This window comes from Antechinus flavipes, chromosome 3 (genome assembly GCF_016432865.1).
Source record: "Antechinus flavipes isolate AdamAnt ecotype Samford, QLD, Australia chromosome 3, AdamAnt_v2, whole genome shotgun sequence".
Lineage (NCBI taxonomy): Eukaryota > Metazoa > Chordata > Mammalia > Dasyuromorphia > Dasyuridae > Antechinus > Antechinus flavipes.
The window spans coordinates 444,017,948-444,040,276 of NC_067400.1; the positions used below are offsets into that span (position 1 = coordinate 444,017,948).

Here is a 22,329-nt window from a genome sequence, read left to right on the forward strand (position 1 = left end):
TGTTAATGTCTTTCCCTTTCCTTCAGCTCAAAACAAGGATCCCCCCTCCCCCTGCCAGATTTGGCTATATAATCATAGATGATTGTGCTTATGAAAGCAGTTTAGTAGCCCCATTCTACCTCAGTCATGGGATTCTCTTTGAAGATTATGTCATATGAGAGAAGGGATCCAAAAGCAGCCAAAAATGGTCTCAGGAGGGCTAAGAACTGATTGAAACAAAATGTTCACTGAGGACACATCACAGATCCAGAAGTTTAAACATGCCCCAGAGCTGCAGCATCAGACTATAAAGAAAGACTGTATGTAATTATATAATTTCAAAAGTTAATTTTGAAGGTCTAAGATGATATTCATAATTAATATGTCCAAGAGGCACAATATGTTTGGTACTGTGTTGCTGAACCAGGCGTCATCTGGGTTGGATTCTAACCTGCCATTTAACTAGTTTGGGGATCCTGGGCAAGTCATTTAACCTCATGATACCTCTAGAACACAGCCCATAGTGCTATAAGAATCAAAGGAGATTAAATATATAAAGTTATTTGCAAAACTTAAGAAACTACATAGTTAATAATATGATCATTATTATTATAATGGTTCATTTTTAATCTATTTCTGTGGAAGATGCAATGATCCAAATTGCAAATCTGACTCTTATAACTCATTTTTTTAGCCCTTAGAATCATCCAGTCCATGCTTTTTGCACAGCTGAAGTAAGTGTTGATCTAGCTACTATTCACATAGGAAAAACCATATGGAAGAAGATGACTAAATGCAACAGAAGCAGTTGAATGAAAATTTGGCCATCACTATATGTTTCTTGAATAGTAACTAAAAATTGATCAATTCTAGTGAAACCTAGAATTGTACAGGAGAAGAGTAGGTAGGATCCTCTTTGGGAAAAGGTAAAATTCTTTTAATGACTTCAAAATTCTCTCTGAAACAAAGGCCCCTGAAATAATATGGAGTATGATGAAAAAGGTTATAAATCACTATGGCTTCTTTACAATGATTCCAAATGCAATAGTTTAATAAGCTATGAAATATTATACTGGAGAAATGTGTAATCAAATAAAAGATGATCTGCTTATGTGACAAGAATAAGAAGTAACCAATAAATAGCTTCTACGTGTTCCATTAGTATTCCTACAATATCAGAAGCAGAAAAAGATTCTCAGCATGTTGGGAAAACCTCATAATTTAAGCTTATGGGAGGACAGATGGATAGATTTCTTTATCATGGGAAGGAATGTCCACACCAGTATGATCAAAACTTTTAAGTATTGGAGGGAATATGGCAGCAAGTTTTTCTCATGTGAAAAACATGTCATCATTCATTTACTCCACTTCAGACCAATATGGCAGTTTCTGTCTAGTAGAAAGCAAACAAATTTCCAATCAGGCAAATCCATAGAGATCACTTCCTTGGTAATGCACAACAATTCAGCCTCACTTCTACTGGAATGCAATTAGACAAATTGTGTCATCCTGGTTCCGACCAGAGCAATGTCAGGAGAATCTGACTTGGACCAATTTACATCTAGTTCATGGTTTTCTAGCCAAAGTTGAATTGTCATGGGGTTGATTCTTGAGGGATTGTTGGTTGCCTATGTTGTCTTCTCCTGTAAATGTAGACCCCTGGAGGCCAGGGCCTGTTTTATTCTTGTATTTGTGTCTTTAGCACTTAGTTTTGAGTCTGCTATACATTAGGATCTTAATAAATATTTATTGATTGATTAATCTCCCTCATTATCCCAGGCTAACCCTGGTTCATGCATAAACTTCTCTGAATAGCATCAGCTGTCCTGGAATTGGTATAGTTGAGGATCTTGTGAAGGTGTTTCTTAAATGATAAATTCCATGCCTAATAAAACCATCCAGCATAGCAGCAGAGGCTGTTTTTGGTCCAAAGTCCAATAAGAGGGCAATGGGAAGAAATTATGAAGAGCCTAAAAAATCATTCTTCTGTAATTTTCACTATAATTTTGCTTACATGTCTTTGGAAATTAAAAAGAAACATTTTCTGAGATTATGGTTAGATCTCAATTAATAGAAATAAAAATGATCACATAAAGTGGCCATATTATTTAATTTATTGGTATTAGAATTTATAATTATGTAAAGTATGGTCATTGGTTCAAGTTTGAATAGTACATTTGAATAATGTGATCACTTCATGAAATTCATTATACACTAATTCAAATTTCAATGTATGGTTATTGTTTAGTTGTTTCCGTCACATCTGATTCTTTGTGACCCTTATTTTGGGGTTTTCTTGGCAAGGATGTTGGAGTGATTTACAATTTCCTTATCTAGCTTATTTTACAGATAAAGAAACTGAGGCAAACAGAGTTAAGTGACTTGCCCAGAGTTACAAAGCTAGTGTCTGAGGCCACTCAGTTGGATAAGTCTTCCTGACTCCAGGCTCAGCAGTGCTATCTAACATCCTTAAGCCCTTTAGTCAGTCAGAGAATAAACATGATGTTGTTTTCTCTCCATATAGACACAAACTAAATGAAAAGATGGAACAATGTCTTTTCTGTTAACTATTTTTGTCTGAAATCTGCTTGGATGTGATATCAGCAGTTATGCCTCATCCCGTTACACAGTATCAACTTGTATCCAAGTTCTACTATATAACTGTTTCCTAGAGAAGTGGTTCTTTGTCAAATGACTTGAAAGCAGCTGTGCCCTTCCCATTTTCCCTAAGTTTACATCCTCTAGAATATTTTATTAATCAGGTAACCCTGGCATGTTGGTTTCTCAAGTTTTGATTTAATAAAGCACCTCAAGTAGAACCTGAAAATCAAAGCATCATAATCTATACTAACTTTTTTCAATCATGATCCCTTTTTGCTCAAGAAATTTTTAGATGATGTGAGGTACAAAGATATGTGAAATAGCTATGTAAATCAGACGTTTACTGATAACAAACCGTAATTTCATGACTCCCATATTCCATTATGAGTTGCAAACCACAGTTTAATAAGCTTTAGTCTATACCATTTAGGTCTAGGAAAATGGAGGTTTTCTCTCCCATGTTCATTCTCTTAGCCATATTGTTGGAGAAAAAGTGTCACACATATGCTCATTAAAATGGTTCAGATATCAAAAAGCTGTTTTAGAGAACTGACAGAAAAAACAACCCTACTCCTTTATTAAAAAGTGAGGAATTTGTAGAAGGATGTGGACAAAAGGTTAATATCTAATAAAAAAAATTTAGTGGTTGTGCAGTCTATTTCAAATATAAGAAGTAAGAGTAATATAGATCAAAAAAACATCTGTGGAATGGGCAAAGGATCCAAATAACTATCACTGGAGCAATTTGTTAAAGAAAAGATGAAAGTAGGAAAATAGAGGGGAAAACAATGTTGAATTTATAATGCATGCATCTAAATGTTATTTGTACTAAATGATATTGGAAATTCATGTGGTTTGAAGATATTTTCTTATGATTGTTAACTTTTCAGATTAATTTATTTTGCATTCATCAAATAAGTTGTTGATTGTTGAGAAATCTAATAGATGAAAGTTAAGGAAAATAAATAACGAGTAATCAACTGTTAAATGTACCATATCATTATCTCCTTTTATCTGAATTTGGACTCTTGTGAGCAATAGGTGAGCAAGCCATGACACATTCCAAAGTAAGGAGGTAGGGAGGAAATTACAAAGCAGGGATAGAAAATACGGATTATTTTCCTCCTCAAATTTTGTAGGCAGATCTATAGCTTACTTTAGTAAGTTTAACAAGATGAGAAGATGATAATGTTTTCCAAAGAGATCTGACTAGGTCAGTGTTGGTCAGTTTTGTTGTTACTATATGATTAATAGATAATAATAAATTGCTAGTAATTATATGGTGACTTAAAATTGCAAAGAGCTTTACAAATATTGTCTCACTTGATCCTTAAATGAGAAGGTAGATGTTATCCCCATGTTATAAAATAGCAAACTGGGGTAGGTGGGTTAAGTGATTTGTCCAGGGTCACACAGCTAACACGTGTCTCAAGCTTTATTTGAATTCATCTTTTTAATAAAATGTCCAGCATTCTGTCACATACTCTGGGCAGTCTAACCAATTGTCCTTTTATCTGTCATAAGCTTTTAGTTCAGAGACTTAGATTGAAAGACTTAAATTAGGAGCCATAGTCAGAGCAAGTTTATAAATTCTTATTTCCTGCTGCCTTTCTGGACATTAGTCTAACTAAAGCAATGAAGTAGTGAACTTTTCTTATTTTCTTTTGAATGAAATGATAATGGCATTCTCATTTCTCTTTGCCTTTTCCAAATCATATCAAAACCTTTATATCTGTCATGGATGATTGATAGTTTCCAATAGACTTAACTTGTTCTGATGCATCTATCATAGCAGTATCATTTTTAAAAAGTTTTATTGATGCCTTTTCTTCTTATACCATAAACATTTCCCTTTAATGTCTTTCTCCTTAGAACTCTGCCTTGTAATAAAGAAAATAATTAAGCAAAACCCTCAGACCCAGCAACTGTATCTGATAGTATTTACTACATTCCACATCTGTAACTTACCATCTCTATACTGAGAAGTGGAGATGTGTTTCATTATCTGTTCTCTGTTCCCTCTTTTTAAAAAAATAACTTTGAAAAGTGTTTCACATGGGTATAATCATTATTTAATAGCCTTATCATGATTAACTGTTTATGATGATAACTTCATCACATTGTAGTTCACATTGTAGTCACTATCACCCTTTTACTGGCACCTGAGATTCTGTTCATGGAACCAGAAGGGGTCTTTTAGGTGAACTTGACTTATCTTACTTGGAATTCTGTCACTTCCCAGTCATTTCCAAACCAAGCCTCAAATCTATTTCCCTTCTCTCATTTTACCTTACAGTTCCTCTATATGTGTTGTCTTCCCTCATTAAAATGTAAACTTTCTTTTTTTTTTTTTTTTTTTTGCTGAGGCAATGGAGGTTAAGTGATTTGCCCAGGGTCACACAGCTAGGAAGTATTAAGTGTCTGAGGTCACATTTGAATTCAGGTCCTTCTGACTTCAGGACTGGTGCTAGAATGTAAACTTCTTGAGGGAAGGAATTGTCTTTTTTTTCACTATATCTTTATTTCCTTGTCCTTCGTACAGTGTCTGGCACATAACCAGGATAGGTTGCTACAATTAATTTTGTAGCTGCTTTTTAATGTTGCTTTTGTTTACATTATTATTATGAGGTATATTGTTTTCTTTGTTGTTTTTTCCTACTTTGCATCTTGTATAAGTTTTCTTATGTTTTTATGTATTTCTCATATTTACTTTTTAAAAGTGCAACAATATTCCATTTATTTTAGCCATTCCCTATTTTTTTTGTATTACAAAAAAGTGCTGCTTTGGACATTTTTAGATATTTTAGGATTTCCACTTTCTCTCCTTCTCTCCCTTTTCCCTCTTTCTCCCTTCCTTTTCCTCTTTTGCTTCCTCTCTTTCTCACTTCATTTTAGTATATACCCAATAATGGGATCATTGGGCTAGATGTAGTGTATGAATAGTTTAGTGTCTTTTATTGTATTATTGAAAACTGTTTTCCAGACCAGTTCTGGGCTCTGTCAGCAATGTATAGATGTTAATGGCTTCTCACAATCCTTCAACATTGACCATTTTCAATTTTAATCTTATCTGCCTCTTTTGAGAGGTGAGAGATGAAATATCAGAATTATTTTAATTTACTATTCCTTTTTTAAATGATTTGGGAAAGTATTTCACCTGGGTTGAACTATTATTTAATAGCATTTAATAGCATAAAGAAGTATGATGATAAACTTTAAAACATACTACTCATACTAAAGTCACTATTACTCTTCCACTGGAATCTTAAACTCTGTCCATGGAACCAGAAGAGGTCTGTTAGGTGAATTTGACTTATCTCCCCTGGAACTGTCAATTCCCAGCCAATTTCATACCAAGCCACAAATCTATTTTCCTTCTCTCATCCTACTTCAAAGCTCCTCTTTATGTGTTGTCTTCCCTCATTAGAATGTAAACTTCTTGAGGGAAGGGATTTTCTTTCTTCATTGTATCTCCATTTCCTTATCCTTAGTACAGTGTCTGGCACATAAAAAGGGCTTTAAAAATGTTTTTATGATGTTTAATTTTTATTTAATTCCAATAAATCATCCAGAATGGAAAGGTTACCTAAGGAATCCAATAGAAACAATTTGTTCCAAAGTGCTTGAAAAATATGTAACTTATTTTCTTACTCAAAAAGGGATTTCCTATGTCAAGCAGCATAAGCCAAGTGGTATCTCTTTACTTACTTTCCTACATACCATTGTGAAATGGAATAGAATTATAATTCCATAAGGTAAGTTGCCACCTAAATATTTTACTTGGATGTTACTTTAAGTTATTCATCAATCTGTCAATATCTATCAATTTTAAATATTTGAGGAATCTTCTTCTGCTACTCACAGATATGCAGGCAAGACTATTGGCAAAGTCCATGTTGTATTCTTTTGGTTCCAGTTTCTGTAATGTTTGTCTATGCCTGTGGGAGTGGAAGTATGAGGTAGTGTTAGACTTTTCCCTCCAGTTTTCTGTCAGTTTTAGTTATGTTTTGCAACTTCAAAATTTTGTCTCATGAGAGCGTCATTTTCTCTCTGTACAAACTGTACTTTATAAAGCAGTAGAACCATTTCTGAGATTTTTAATTCAAATCATGTGTTTTGTTTTCTGTCTGTATGTACTGGGATATTCTGTGGCAAGGCAACTGACTTAGTGAATTTTACTGATTTTCCATTATAACTGCAAAGGAAATGACCTACTCTGGCCAGAAACTAAGTGGAATTCCACAAAAATTCAAGTTACTCTTGGAAGAAACCTGGTGAACTCTGTTTGAAATTTGTGCAATTTGTTTAGTCTTAGAAATAGATATGATATGTTTAATTGTAAAATTGGAGGCATATTATTATAAAGTGATTTTTATTAATTTTTATCACCAAAATTCTCAATATTTCCTGTTTTCCCCTATTTGGAGAGCCAAACCATATTAAAATGTACATTGATATTATATATATATATATGTGTGTGTGTGTGTGTGTGTGTATACATATATATGTATATGTATACATACATGTATACATATACATACACACATACATAATTGAAAAAATCCTGAAAATGTGAGCAATGTATCCAAACCATGTCTCTCCTACCTCAACAAAATAGTAGGTTGGGAGTGTCTTCTCACATTTTTTCTTTGGAGACTTTGTTGTTCTTTGTAATTTTACCACATTGCCTTTGGATGGTTTTGTCAGAGTTCTTTCCATTTTTATTGTTTTAGTTATTGTGTTTGTTGTTTTCTTGGCCCTGGTTTTTTTACTCTGTATTAGATTATTTAAATCTTTCCCTGTTTCTCTATATACATTATATTCCTTGTTTCTCAAAATACAGTAATACATTTAAAGATCTCCTTTGGATTCACTGGCCATTCAATTGTAAAAATGGCAGGTGTTTATTAACTTACCAGCATTCCCTACTTATCCTCCAGAATTATCACAAGATGGGACCTTAAAGGACATCAAGTTTGACTACCCCCTATTTTACAACAGAGGAAACAGACCAAAAGACCTTCAGTAACTTGATGAAGGTCCCATAGTTTCTAAATAAATGTGTGAGGCAGAATTGGGACTCAACTCTTCCAAACTAGAACTAAAGGGTTCCATCTAATTACTCATAGTTTATTTCTGTGTTTTTTAATATAGGATTTTTATTTTATAAACAGCTTTATAAAATCAATTTAATCAGAATTTGTTTAGGAGAAAGTAGATTGTGAACTAAGCTGATGGCTTTCTTGAAGGCATAGTTCTGGATTCTTTATCAGCTTGCCTTCCTTAATCTAGCTCTCAGGAAAACTTACCTGTTTTAATGACAGATATTTTTCAGTTCTTCTTGTATCTGGAAACCTAGAAGAACAACAGAAAAAGTCAGCTACTATCTGTGTTCCTTTAACATATCCTCTCTGAACTCTCAGTCCTTGAGAGGCTAAGATGACAATTTGTGCTATTACTTTATTTTAAATTGATCTTTTCAAAATAATGACACAAAGTAGAAAAATCAGGACCCAGGACCACTTTCTCCAGAATCATCCAGGTTGGTTAGGGCAGCACATCTTAAATTTTTCCCACTCATTGACCTCTTTTCTCCTGAGAAACTTTTACATGACTCCAGGTAAATAGGTATAAAAATAGATAAACAAAATTTCATTTCTTATGACTAAGTTTTTGATTCTATGACCTTCCTGGCTGTTCTTCTCTGGCTATGCTTCAAATCATCAATATTCCTCCTAAAGTCCAATGCCTAAACTCTACTCTATTCTAAACGTGATCTGAATAGCAAAGATAGACTATAAACTTTGAAATGGACACAATGCTTACAATAACAACCTAAAAATTGTTTTGTTTTTTTTTTTGGCAGTGACAGCCTTCTTTTAGCCGATATCAAACTTCAAGTTACCAAAGACTTCATTTAAAAAATATCATCAGGGCAGTTAATTGGTATAGTGGATAGAGCATCAGCCTTGAAGTCAGGGGAACCTGAGTTCAAATCTGCCCTTAGGCATGTAACACTTCCTGGCTGTGTGACTCTGGGCAAGTCACTTAACCCCAATTGCCTCAGCAAAAAACAAAAACAAAAACATATATCATCTACAGTCTAACCAGGTTTTCCCCATCCTATAAATTTGAATGCAAGATTTTGCCTTTATTCCTATTACATTTCATTTTACCAGATTAGGGAAAATATTTTGGATGCAGTTTCTGTATTCTCTAGGTTAGCTTATCCTTTCAGTTTTATGTCATCTGTGAATTTGATAAAGTATGTCATCTATACATTCCTAAAAATTATTTGTAGGGAATAATAGAACAGGAATGAAGCAGTGTGTTCTAATAGGAGGAGTATTGTCCTTGGAGTCAGGAAGGCCTAGGTTCTGATATTCACTGTGTACCTCCTGGGCAAGTTACTTGATCTCTCTGATCCTCAATTTTTTCATTTATAAAATGAGGGAGTTGAACTTCGATGGCCTCTAAGGCCCCTTCCTATGATTCTTTGAAAATGGAGCTCTATTGCACTCTAATGCATTCCATTCTTCAAGTTGACATTGATTTATTAATCAAAACTCCTGGGTACCAGATAGGAATCCACCTACCAGTTCTATCATCTACCATATCTTCAACTTGTCTGCAAAGATATAGTAAAAATCAATTCTTTCTGAAATACACAAGGTAGAACCTAGGCATAAGCTACCAGGTATAGGTTAGAACTCAAGAAACAGTGACTACAAATGAAGATGAAAATTCAGGTGGAAAGTAATGGGGCAGTGCAATCATACCCCAGAGGTGCTTCTTCTCTATGTCAAGTATATGCTGAACAAAATTTCTCATATAAGTAATACCTTCAACCCCTCAGTTTTTACACATACATTTAGAATATTAAGTAGAACACATCAGCAATGGATCATAGTCAACCTGGAAGACTTTAAAAGTCATCTTGCATGACTCCTATATTTCATTTTACATACAGATGAGGAAACTGAGATAGACAGAAGATAAGTGACTTTTCCAATGGGAATAGTAGTAGGGTCACAATTTGAACCTAGAACCTCTCATTCTAGATGTAGCATTCTTTAACCTACACTACTCTATAAAACTCCTACTTGCAGTGGAGTCAGTGAGCTATCGAGCAGAGGCAGCTGGTGGCTCAGGGCGTGGATCCCTGGATCTGGAATCATGCTGTTTTGAATTCAAATTCAGCCTCAGATACTTACTAGCTATGTGAAATTGGTCAAATCACTTAACTTTTGTTTGTCTTCAAGAACAACAGCCTAATTCATCAAATTGACCAAGGAAGCCAAGACAGAATCCCAGTTTGCATTGCAAACAGATTTATGGGTCCCTAGTTTCCCTCTCAGGGGTTCTACTTTTAACAAAAATCCAAAGCAAAGATTTTCTGAGGTGGGCTTTACATATTTTCTCTCTTGTAGATAACCATAGCATTTTACTAATTGAGTTGAGGATAGCAGAAACCCTTTGTCACAATTTGCTGGTAGCATCTGACAAGTCAGAAAGCTTGAGTTGAAAAGTTAGTAGTATTTGTGGGTTAGTCACTTATTACCTCTGAGTTTCAGTTTTCTTGTCTGTAAAATGGAATTAATAATACTTTTACTGTGAGGTAAAAAATACTTTTACTGTGAGAATTGTACTTTGTAACTTTATAGCATTATATGAACCTGAGTATTATTATCACATGTTACTAAAAAATGAGTTCTATCACATAGAACTAGAGATTTCTTTGTTCTTCTTGTTTAACTTGTGAATTAATCACCTGAAAGGAAAGATGGGACTTGAGAAACCTTAGTTCCCAGAGGAGAAAAGGTAGAAAGGCATTTCAGCAAAACTGCCAACTTGAAAAAGAATTCTTGAAGACATGGAGCAATTGAGCTCTAATAGATAAGAGGAGAAAGACAACAGCAGTATTTTGGACAAATTGTAAGAGTGGTATGCTCAAAGAAAGAGAAGGTGAGCACAGGTAAGTGCTTTACTTACTGTGACTTTTCTATAATCCATTCCTTAAAGAATTAAAAACTGAGGGGATATCTATCAAGTGAACAAGTTATGGTATATGGTTGTGATACAACATTATTGTGCCTTAAGAAATGACAAGTAAAATGGTTTCAGAAAAACCTGAAAAGACCTATATTAACTGATACAAAGTGAAGTGATCAGAATCAGGAAATATTGTACACATCTATTGTACAATGAACAGCTGTGAATGACTTAGTTATTCTCAACAGCACAATGACCTAAGACAATTCTGGAGGACTTATGATGAAAACTGATCTTTATCTCCAGAGAACTGATGGAGCCTGAATGTGAATATAATCATTCTTTTTAAAATTTTATTTTCCCTTGGTTTTTCTTTCTTTCTTTTTTAGTCTGTATGTTTTTTCACACCATGAATAATATGGAAATATGTTTTACATGACTGTATCTATGTATACCTAAATTAAATTGCTTGCCTTTTTAAGGAGAGGGAAGGGAGAATGAGAGAGATTTTGGAACTTAAAATTAAAAAAAAAAGAATGTTAAAAATTGTTTTTACATATAATTGGAGTGGGGAAAATAACCATTGCTTACCCAGGAAACCCAAACCATGAGACATCCATTTTTGCTGGTTTTTTTTTTTTTTTTGGTTGTTGTTGTTGTTGTTGTTGTTCCATCATTTTTCAGTCATGTCTAACTCTTCATGACCCCATTTGGGGTTTTCTTGGCAAAGAGACTAGAGTGTTTTGTCATTCCTTCCCTAACTCATTTTACAGATGAGAAACTGAGACAAATAGGTTATTAAGTTACTTTACCAGGAACACACAGCTAATAAATGTCTAAAGCTGGATGTGAACTTAGAAAGATATCTTCCTGACTTCAGATCTGACACTCTATCCTTTACAACATCTAGGTTATCTTTTATGTCAATGGATTTATTCTTTCCAAGAATACATCATGCAGAGGCATTCTGGAATCCCTTGAACTAAATCTCAAATACCTTCGTGTCTCAGAAGCTCTTGACATCATGTGAAGAGACTCAGTAAATTAGCAACCCCATCAAATCCCCTTTTTATTATGTGCCAGACTCTGTATTAAGTGTTGGAGATGAAAACAAAATGGCAAAAACAATCTCTGCTCTCAAGGAGCTCACATTCTAATAAGGAAGAGAGATAATAGCGATAATTTCATCTTGGGAAACTAGGAAAAGCCTCTTTTAGAAGATGGAATTTAAATTGAGTCTTGAAGGGATGCAGGGGAACTAAGATGAACAGGTAAGAGGTCATCATTGCACACATCGGGGATAGCCAGTGCAATTATAGTGATAGGAGGTGAAAGCTTGTATTTGAGGAACTACAAATAGGCCAGTGTGGATGGATCATAGAGTTTGTGGAGGAAAATAAAGTTTAAGAAAATAGGAAATATGGGAAGGGATCAAACTGTAAAGGGTTTTAAATGACCTAAAGAAGAGTCTATATTTGATCCTAGAGGTATTAGGAAGCCACTGGAGATCTATAAGCAGGATAGTCTCATGCCTAAGCCTACACTTTAGAAAAATCATGCTTGGCAGATAAGTGGAGATTAAATTGGAGTTGGGAGATACCTGAAGAAAGAAGATTAGTTAGAAAAAGGCTATTGTATTAATCTGGGTTAAGTTGTAATTGGGGCCTGAATAAGGGTGTAGCTATGTGAGTAGGTAGAAGGTGTCATACATATATGTATGTATGAGATATATTGTAAAGATAGAAACCATTGGATTGAATAGATGGAATGTGTTAGACTGAAGAATAAAGTTTTAGCTGTGAGCCTGGTAGACTAGGCTGTTGGTACTGTTGACCATAATAGAGAAAAAGGAAAACTTTGCAGGAGAAACACCATGATTTCTCTTTTGGACATTTTGAGTTTGAAATGTCTGTTGATATGAGGTTGAGGTGTTTGAGAGGCGTTTCATAAAGGGGTGACTGTAGCTCAGGAGAGACAATAGGGTTGGATATAGAGACTTGGGAGCCATCTGCATAGAGATAATAATTGAATCCTTGGAAGATTAGATTACCAAATGAGATAATATGGAGCAAAAAAGAAGTAGGAGCTCCGGGCTGAAACTTGGAGCACATATACAAAATCTGGTGATGAATGTTTAAGAACTAGTTCTACCAAAAAAAAAAAAAAACATTTTTAAGTTTAATTTGCATTAGTGCTTTCGTTAGACTAGATAATCAACAAAATGATAAATCCAAAAAATAAAAAAATTAGTCAATTTCTGAATTTGCTGATTTTTGAGGTCTAAATGATTTTGCTAAAAATTTAACAATTCAATTGGAACTGGCTCAGGTACCCCACTGTGACACCTGCAGTTAGTAACTATGACATGAATGAAAAACTAGCAAAGAACAATGAAAAGAAGTCATTAGATAGATAAAAGAACTAGAATAGAGCCATGTCACCAAATGCTAGACAGGGGAGGACATCTGGGAAGGAAAGATGACTGATTCTTTCAAAGTTGAAGAAGGATGAAGACAACATACTACTAGATTTGGTCATTAAAAGATCATTGGTAACTTTGGCATTGACAGCATTAGTTGAAAGATGAGGTAAGAATGCAGACTGTTTAGAAGAGAGAGAAAGAAGGAGAGGTAGAATTCTTGACTATCACAGCTTTCTCAAGGAATTTAGTCATGAAGGGAAGCAAGATACAGAATGGGAGCTAGCAGTATCAGATTGATCAAGTGAGGATTTTGCATTGATCATGATGATGTGGGTATGTTTCTAGGTGGCAAGAAAAGAATCTAGGAAGAGATCAAAAATTATTGTCTTATAAGGACTTGAACTAAGTTCTTTGTGTGATCTTAGGCAAGTCACTTTAATCTCTCAGATTCAGTTTTCTCATTGGTTAAATGGAGAAAATAATGTATCTACTTCATAGCTTTGTTGTATGGATCAAGTGAGCTAATAAATGTGTGTAAAGTGTTATATAAATATGAGTTATTATTTTTATTGCCATAATCTTAAAAAGGTCCAAGAAGTTTTCAGCTACCATCAGAAACCCTTCAATTTTCAAAATGTCTCCTCATTTAGAGAGTCAGCCAATTCCAAAAGCTTACTGCCATTTCTGAGTATGAGTTTGTAAGTTCCTTTGAGCTGTCTAAATCTAGTGGATAGAGTTCAATGCTTCCCCTGGAACCTTGGGATGAGCTCCAGGCTGAAACTGAATTTTTGTCATAACTCATAAGATAAATTTAATCTAACCCATTCTAGACTCTCAGGGAAATCAGTTTCTTGAAGCCATCTTGAATTTTAAGGTGTCAGTAGTAGATAGCCAAGGTCCTATAATAAGATGGATTTTATCAGGAGAAAACTAGAGAGAAATGGACTTTTTCCTAACTCATTTCCAATACTGCTAGATGTCTTTCTGTAGATTATGTGGGTTTTGACCTCCTCGAGCTTTACTAATCTATTTCCCTATACTTTTGGCATCATTTGGAAAGAGGTAGCAAAAATAGTATTAGAGTCTGGCTACAACCTAGAATACAGATGAATTCTTTTAGTTTTTCTGAGAATTATTGTTTTCTTTGTAAGATTGGGAGAGGCAAAGAAGATTATAGAGAGAGAACCAAGATTATGGAGGCAGCACCCAAAGTGCTGGCTTCAACAATCCAGTTTCTAGAAGTAGCTATATTCATTATGCATATGTGTGAGAGTTGGGATCTTACAATGGGTGTCACAGTGTTCATGAACAAACAGAACTTGATGACCAGAGATATAGGATTTGGAAGAGGAAGGGCCCTGGTGGTAGTTATGTCTGAAGGAAATGTCCAGATCTTTAGCTTGCTTTACTGATTAGAAAACTGAAAGGCCATAATGTCTAAAAAAGATGTAAAGGAACACAGTTAAGACTGGGTCTGCTAGTGGAAGGGTAGGTCTGCAGATCAGAAATCTTGGTTTGGGATTAAAAAAGAAAGATAGTAAGCTAAACAAAGAAGACTATATTTTTATGTATTTACTTTTATAGTCACATGAGCATTTTAAAATTTGGCATTCTATTGCTATCTATAGTCTCCAAATTCTCTCTAATTCTCTGTAATTAGAGAATTACCAATCCCATTGCTGCTTACGTTCTTCCATAAGGAATGCTTATTGAATTGAATTGATATGAACAACAACTGTAAAGACTCTATAATGCATGTAATAGCATAATGGTGTGCCTAGTTTTTGTTTTAACCTCCATTCAGAACCATATCAGATTTAAATTTTCTTGTGGCTTTCTACATCAATTAATAAATGTTTATTAAGTGTTTCCTATATTTCTGGCATTCTATTAAGTTCTAGGGATACAAAGAAGGCAAAAATAGTCCCTGGTCTCATGGAGGTTGTATTCTCATGGGTGATAAAGAACACTAGGTTCTATAGTGAATATTTATTCATTCATTCAACAAGAATTTATTTAGCATCTACTATGTATTAGGCAGTATCTTAGCAGGTGGAGACACATCCAGAAAAATGTAACATATCTTGACTTCAAGGTGCTAACATCTTTTTTACTTACTTGAGACCCCTTATAACTAGAAGAAAAGCTCTGAGGTAGTGCAAAATAAGATATGAATTAAGCCTCTACATAGATTTCCCTCTAGGGAATACTCTTCAAAACCATGGTAAAATTCAGAATTATCCCCCTTCTTCCTCTTATCCTAATTTAGGTTTTTATTTTAAGACACTGAGACATGTAGATTGTGTCTACACACTCAAAGTGAAGTGGTAAATTGAAGCAATTATATGGATGATTCAAGGAGAAAAAAAAAACATTCTTGCTTTAATTACTGGGATATCTTTGGCTGAAATTATATTGTCTTGAATTATGCAGATAATTCAGATAATTCTGCTAGAGTTCTATTATGGCACAGGGGTGACCTGGGCTTCTTATTTCAGCAGAACTATTAGCCCAGTAGTTCCTATCAAGTTGGAACAGCATCTAATATGAATCTAATGAAGAGACTAGATAGGTAGTCTAAGAACCAGTCTGGTTAACTTTGGAGAAATTTTTCACCAACAAAGTTAACTTACCAGGTAGTAAATTTTTCTTTTGACCTTCAGGGAACTCATGAACACCATCCAATAAGACTAAGTCAGATGGCCATAGAAGGATCCTACTTTACCAATGAAATCATAAATTCTGGAAGTATTCCTCTAGATACGGAATATCTATATAATCCAAATTATCTACTTGGGAAAGAATCCTTGTAATTATTTAGCTCGTAATTAGGTTAGTTTACCAGTGAAGAAATGGAGGTCAAAATATGAAATTACTTCTTCAGGGACACAAAACAGCAAAATTAAAACTAGAACCTGGGCCTCCTGAATTTTCTCTTTCAGGAACTGAATGTTAGCAGTTTCAATTTTCTGCTATACTTTAATATAGATCAGAATATTAGCATTTCTTCTATTTTTGTCAGGATAGTTAAATCTCATTCAATCTGTTGCTTTTCTAAGAAGATAATTTTTTAATCCAGGTCTGGACATGTGATTGATCAAAAAAGACTAATGGACCAGTTCTGGAAGAGTTGTGCTCTACTTAGTTGTAGCTGGTGTTTGTGAGGCCTGTTGCTTTAAGTGACTATGCTTTTTGTCTCCAGTGGCTGCACGTTCAGAAATATGTTGTTTGAAGAATAAGTCTCTGGTCTGAGCCCTAGCCTCCTGGGATCAACAGCAACCCCTCTCAGACATTGCACTAAATACCCGAGACTGCAGCCAGTGTATTCGGGTTGACATTGATGAGTGTGCATGCTACACTTTAGATTTGTCAAGTGTTTCCCAGGGCTTTTTCTTGCTTCATTCTTACCTCACTTAGGCAGTCCATAGACATTGTGACTTGTCCAGAGTCATCAAATCAGTGAATAGCATGTCGATATTGGGGATAACAATCTCTGATTTCTAGGTCATTGCTTACTCCCACTGAGTCATGCTGCCTCTTTTTTGTCTTAAACTTTTTCCCTCTTGGAATTATTTCATTCGGCCATATAGATTTCTTTTTAGAAGTCCTAGAGACTTGCCTTTCCCTAGTAATTGACAGGAAGCTTTGGTTGATGACTTTCTCTGGGAAGGAAGACAATTCAATGAAAGCATTTGAGATTTGTATGTGAAAAGAAGGGGAATTAATTTAAGCTCTTACATTTGAATTGTCTGTAACTGGGAGGGGAGAAAAATCAAATCTTTAGAACTCCTAAAAACATCAGTGCCTAAATAATTGAAGAGCTACTGGTTTCTGTTTCAGACCTCACCAGGTGGATTACAAAGTTGTTTCTTTTCCCACATCCTTTTCCTTTCTTTGCCCCCCAAGGAAAGCATGGTGATTTTTTGAAAGGATAGAACCATTGCAAAGATATCTCACTATCTGTTTCCTGCTGTGACTTTGTTCGAAATAACTTAGTGCCCTTTTTATTTAAATCACAGTTTATCTGTGAAGTACAGATGTTGGATGCAGATTAATGTATGTTCCCCTGCCTCTTTATATTGTGTTCATTGGAAATTCGGTCCCTCCCTTTGCTCCTCCCTGCCTCCCCCTCCCAAATTACGAGTTTAATAAAAGCGAACAATTATGCTTAGAGCAGTAACCATTCTGTGATTCCAAACTGTCTTTTGGATCTTGATAAGTATTTATGGTGCGTTGAGAAACATAAGGAAAGCCGGAAAGAGCTCTTTGCTAGGTAGAATCCTCTGACTCGTCATCCACTATCAAGAAGCCTCTTCCAAGTGACTGAAGCAGGGGAGCTGAGCCAATCAGAGGGCTTTTTCCTGGCTCTGTCATCAGTCCTTGGTTGGGGAAGGGTTTTGCTTTTATGCTCTGTATTTGGAAGGCAGATAAAATGCCAGGTCTGGACTGCCTCTAGGGATAACCTTCCCCTTTAGGATGTGAAGGAGTAACATCTTGGCTGGAGAATCCACAGAAAATTGATAAGGCAGGCTCTGTTCTTCAGCATAGGCCTTTTCTACCTTTTGACCCAGCTGTGGTTTTGTAGCAATTTTGCTTTTGTCCTGAAAGAGGTGCTTTGGATTATCAGAGCTCCATGTACGACAATTTGTACCTGCATGGATTTGAAGATTCGGAGGCGGTAAGAATTTTCATAGCCTTTTCCTTCGACCCTCCTACTACCCCCTTTTTTCCCCTCCCTCCCCCCATTACTAAAAGCCTAACAGGCAATGCAGGAAACATGGAGCTGAGATTAAACATTGTTCCGATGTTAGCTGACTGCTATGTTAATGTATTACATACAGTTTACAGTCACCTGAAACAATCCTCCATTACATAATTTCTTGTCAAGCAGTTTTTTGTTTTTTTTTTTAAGATGAGAATGACAACAAAGGTTTAAAAGATTGTAGATTATCTTGATATCTCGACTAGCCAGTCCACATTTGCTCTGACAAGATGTGACTGCTTTCTTATAGGAGCAGTTTTGTTTTTGTTTTTGTTTTTTTTAACCATGCTGAAAGCTGTTCTAATGAATATACATTTTATGTCAGCAGGGTTAATAGGAAAAGCCCATTCATTATATAATACTGGCATGAATGGGGAATTCCTGAGTTACTGTCTGGGTTATTTGCTTTCTGAACAAACAACTCGTGCCTATCTATTGCTTCTTTGTTAAGAGAATCAGATGCATGTGCCTGTGATAATGTAATACCGTAGTACTGTGTCACAGTGGCAGTGTGTAGGGTTCTTGTAGTTTGCCTGGTATGCTGAGATGGGCTCACAGACATTTGGACTAGAAAACTGGACTTCTTTTTAGCCTATTGTCCAGGCAGTAAAATCTGTTCAAATCTGGATTATGAGGTTACTAAAATCTTTCTTCTCCTTTCCCTTCCCCCAATCCTTCCAAGAGATTGTTAGGTAGCATTGAGTCAAGAACAGGATTGATTTCCTGCTTCTTTCCTCTGTCTGCTATTGCTGGTGATAGTTCTTGTTTCTCTCTTCAGCAGTTACATAGAAACCTCGCAAGGCTGAATTATTTCTTATTTTGGGAGGCAAGGAAGAGGGCACTCTGTGGGGAGTCTGCTTTTATATGAACACTGTTGCTATACATGCTGTCACATATAAAATAGAAATATGTTACATAAGGTTCTGTGACTAAACACAAAATAAAAGATTATAATATAAATTCGTGTATACGTCAATGCAGACGTATGTGCCAAATGATGTGATGTCCATGGGAGATAAAATCCTCAGTTCAGATAAGGCATTCCATTCTTCTGCTGCGTGCTTTAGTGGGCACTAACTTTAATTCTGCAAAGTGTAACCTCTCAACATGTTGCCCAACACACTAGTAAATTATCCAACTGTCAGTTTATTTCAGAGGAGAAATTCTGAAATCCTTGCAACTGGGATGAAGAAAATACACAACTGGGAGTTAGGGGTGAGGTGGGAGGGGAATGAAAAATACAAGTATTTGAATTTTGCGAATAAGCTTCCCTAGATCCTTCCCAAGACCTGATTATTTTTATAACTCGTCTCTCTGCACTCAGTTATGAAATATTTAATGCCTCATTGAATTTTGTAGTTAAGTTTTATTTTCAACCATTAGTTCTAAACTTGGGCATCCCGTGTACACAAATGGATTGGAGTTATTTCAGAGGTGCCTCTTGAAACCAAGTCTGTTATTAACAAAATCAGCTAGGAGCTAATATTTCCAGCTCTACGTTCTTGAGAACTATTTAAATTCTTGATGTCCTGGTTCAGAGGGGAGCCATTATAAGTGTGAAGGCATTTTTTTTCCTCAGCCTCATGGGACTATGTAGCTTGTCCTGTAAAAGGGGAAATTAAAACTGCATAGACTTGGTACGACTCAGGTAGCCAAGTTGCTGGATAGTGGGTTGGTACTGCAGTGCCGTACTGTTGGTGACTAAGTGGTTGCCAACAACCAAAGAACCCTTGGGTTGAGCAGATCTGCGGAGGTGAGGAACGTGGGGGAGGCCTGTGAAATGAAGGAATTGATCAGGTGAATCTCTGATTTGGGACGATTTTAGCTGGGTGGGTTAGAACATTTTTTTCTCTTACTTAGATGCTGGGGGAAAAGAAAATATTCAGGAGGATGAACTGTCTGTAAATGCTCATTTGAGTTTATTTGTTTTTATAAGGAAGAATAATGTGATGTGTTACCCAAGATGGTGTGAACAGAGCTTCAAGCCAATGGAGAAGACTAGGCCTAAATAGCTGTGCCGATGAAGTGAAAAATACAGCCACACCTGGAGTATTCACATCCTCAGCAGTCATTCTCAGTGCAAATGCATTTATGGCTGTAAGTGTGTGGGTTTGCACAGATTAAAGCAAAGCTCTCTAAACAGGTTTGGTGGATAGGAATCCAAAGGCTTTACTCAGATGGTGAACTGCAGCCAGATAACATATAGATACTGAACGATGAGTACTGCTGCACTTCCTCTTTGGGGGTTGGGAAGCCATCCGACCATGGCCTACTACTCTGTATTGTGGGAAAGATTTGGGGGGGAGGGTGGTGGTGGTCCCCCCTCCTATGACAAATAACCATGTGGCCATTCAGTAATCCTGTAATAATCAGGTGTTGCCTAGGGATAGATGATTTATTCCAAATAGGATATTTTATTGAGAACAGCTCATATTATTGCAGGGAATTGGAGGTCTGATTGATCCATTTTTGTAAAAGATGTATATATTTGTGCAGTTTAAATTTTTGTCCAGAGGATTGGCAGTAATTTATTAGAGTAGGACTATTTGCTTATTCCTTCTATGTGTTTTACACAGAAAAGGGTTAAAGCTCATTAATATCAGCTGAAGTCTGAGCGTTTCATGTTCTTGGGTCTTTATATGACTTTAAGTCATTAAACTTTGCCATGGTTTCAGGGAATATGGTCCTGTTTGTTCTGATGTAGAATCTGAATGATTTTGTATAACATCATGCATAGAACATATCATCATATGAGAACCAACATGCTCAGTACCTCGTGAACATTCTTCATCTAATGCCTTATACCCTTTTCGGGACAAGTGCAATGGTTAGACCAAGCTAATTAGAATCAACTATCAGTATATGCAGATGTTGGATAAGGAGTGTTTTCATTGAGGGCTAGCTCTACCTACCAGTGCTGGGTTGTTTGTTTGTTTTTTTCTTTTTAAATATTCAGGCATAAACAGCTACTATGGTGTTTTTTTTCTTACAAGGCTACTTATCAGTCCTGGTAGCTGAGGTGTCTTGTGGGGACTGATCCCATTGTGTACCCCAGAATTTTTTCTTGATTAACTAGTAATTTAGGCAGGTAATCACTGTGGGACAGGTTGCAATTTAAATAGAGATTCTATGTTGTTTTACATCAATGGAAATGCTCTAGGAATAGAATTTATTTGTTGGGTGATGTACAGATATTTTTACTTATGGCATAGGCATTGAAAACACAACATGGATATTGTTGCAAATCCTATGAATTTTTTGTAAGAGCAAAGTAGTGAAATTATTATCGTTTTCAGAGGAGGCAATGAGGTACCATAGAAGAAACTCTAGATTTAGAATCACATAAGATCTCGCTTTGATGTCTGGCTATATTACTTATTAGCTGTGTGACCTAAGGCAAGTCACACCATTTCTGTTGCCTCAGTTTCTTCACTTACAAAAAGGTGGATTAGATGACCTCGGTGATGTAGCTGTAAGTCATGGGGACTATGAATTATATAGAGTTGTTTTCACTCTCTGTAGTCAGGTTTCACTGATGAAACTGTAGCCTTACTGGCTACAGTTTTGAATTTTTGAATGTTTAATGACTTTGAAGAGGAGGCTTAAACTTTGTCAGTGATACATACTATAGAAGAATAAATTCTTTAAGTATTTTTCATCATAAGAACGAAATAATTATTTATATTGATATTATTTGATGTTTCTTGAGCAGGAAAGATGAGCACTTACATAAAAGTGAATTGTACATTGTTAAGAGTATACACAATTAATGTATATATAAATATAACACATTTTTTAATCTGTGTACTTGCTATAATAACTACCTATAAAAGTTTAAAGATTCCTTTGTTAGCTTATAAAAATATACTTTCCATTTAAAGTATATCACTGAACACATCTGTGCACAGATATACAGATACATCTTTCTAACTGATGATTAATGTAAGATATATACAATCATAAAACTTTAGAAGGAAAATTAGCTACTTTTGACAATGAAACAACATCCTTGATATTGTTAATAAGCATACTTTCAAAGGCAAGGATTCAAAAAAATTATTGCACCAAAAGACATATCAAAGTTTTTTTTTTTTTTAATATAGGTAAATATTGACTGTATAGGTGCAACATAGTGGCTAGTGTGATGGATTTGGAGTCAGGATGACCTAAATTCAAAATTTTTTTTATTATAGCTTTTTATATACAAAACATATGTATGGGTAATTTTTCATCACTGACCCTTACAAAAACTTCTGTTTCAACTCTTCCCCTCCTTCCCTCCCCTCCCTCCCCTAGATGGCAGGTAGTCCCATAAATGTTAAATATGTTAAAGTATATGTTAAATACAATATTTGTATACATATTTATACAGTTATCTTGTTGCACAAGAAAAATTGGATTTAGAAAGAAGGTAAAAATAACCTGAGAAGAAAAAACAAAAATGTAAGCAAACAATAGCAGAAAGAGTGGAAATGTTATGTTGTGGTCCATACCTAGATTCAAATATTGCAGCAGACTCTTACTTATTATATGATCTTAGGCATGCCACTTAAATCCTCCAGATCTTAGTTTC

The 22,329-nt window shown here is 35.3% G+C and overlaps 1 protein-coding gene across 4 annotated transcripts in view; it reads left to right on the forward strand.

Moving 5' to 3' along the window:
• Positions 1–22,329, forward strand: part of CACNB4 (calcium voltage-gated channel auxiliary subunit beta 4) — a 339,488-nt gene that overhangs the window by 163,639 nt on the left and 153,520 nt on the right. Inside the window, exons 1-2 of one of the 4 annotated variants that reach the window (XM_051986403.1) lie at positions 17,376–17,672; positions 19,693–19,853. The exons of 2 other annotated variants lie outside the window; for them this stretch is intronic. In XM_051986403.1, coding sequence (XP_051842363.1) covers positions 19,848–19,853 — 6 coding nt within the window. In that variant the 5' untranslated portion in view covers positions 17,376–17,672; positions 19,693–19,847. Of the gene's footprint in view, positions 1–17,374; positions 17,673–19,692; positions 19,854–22,329 lie in introns of those variants that run through there. One more of the 4 variants, XM_051986402.1, reaches the window with a different exon arrangement.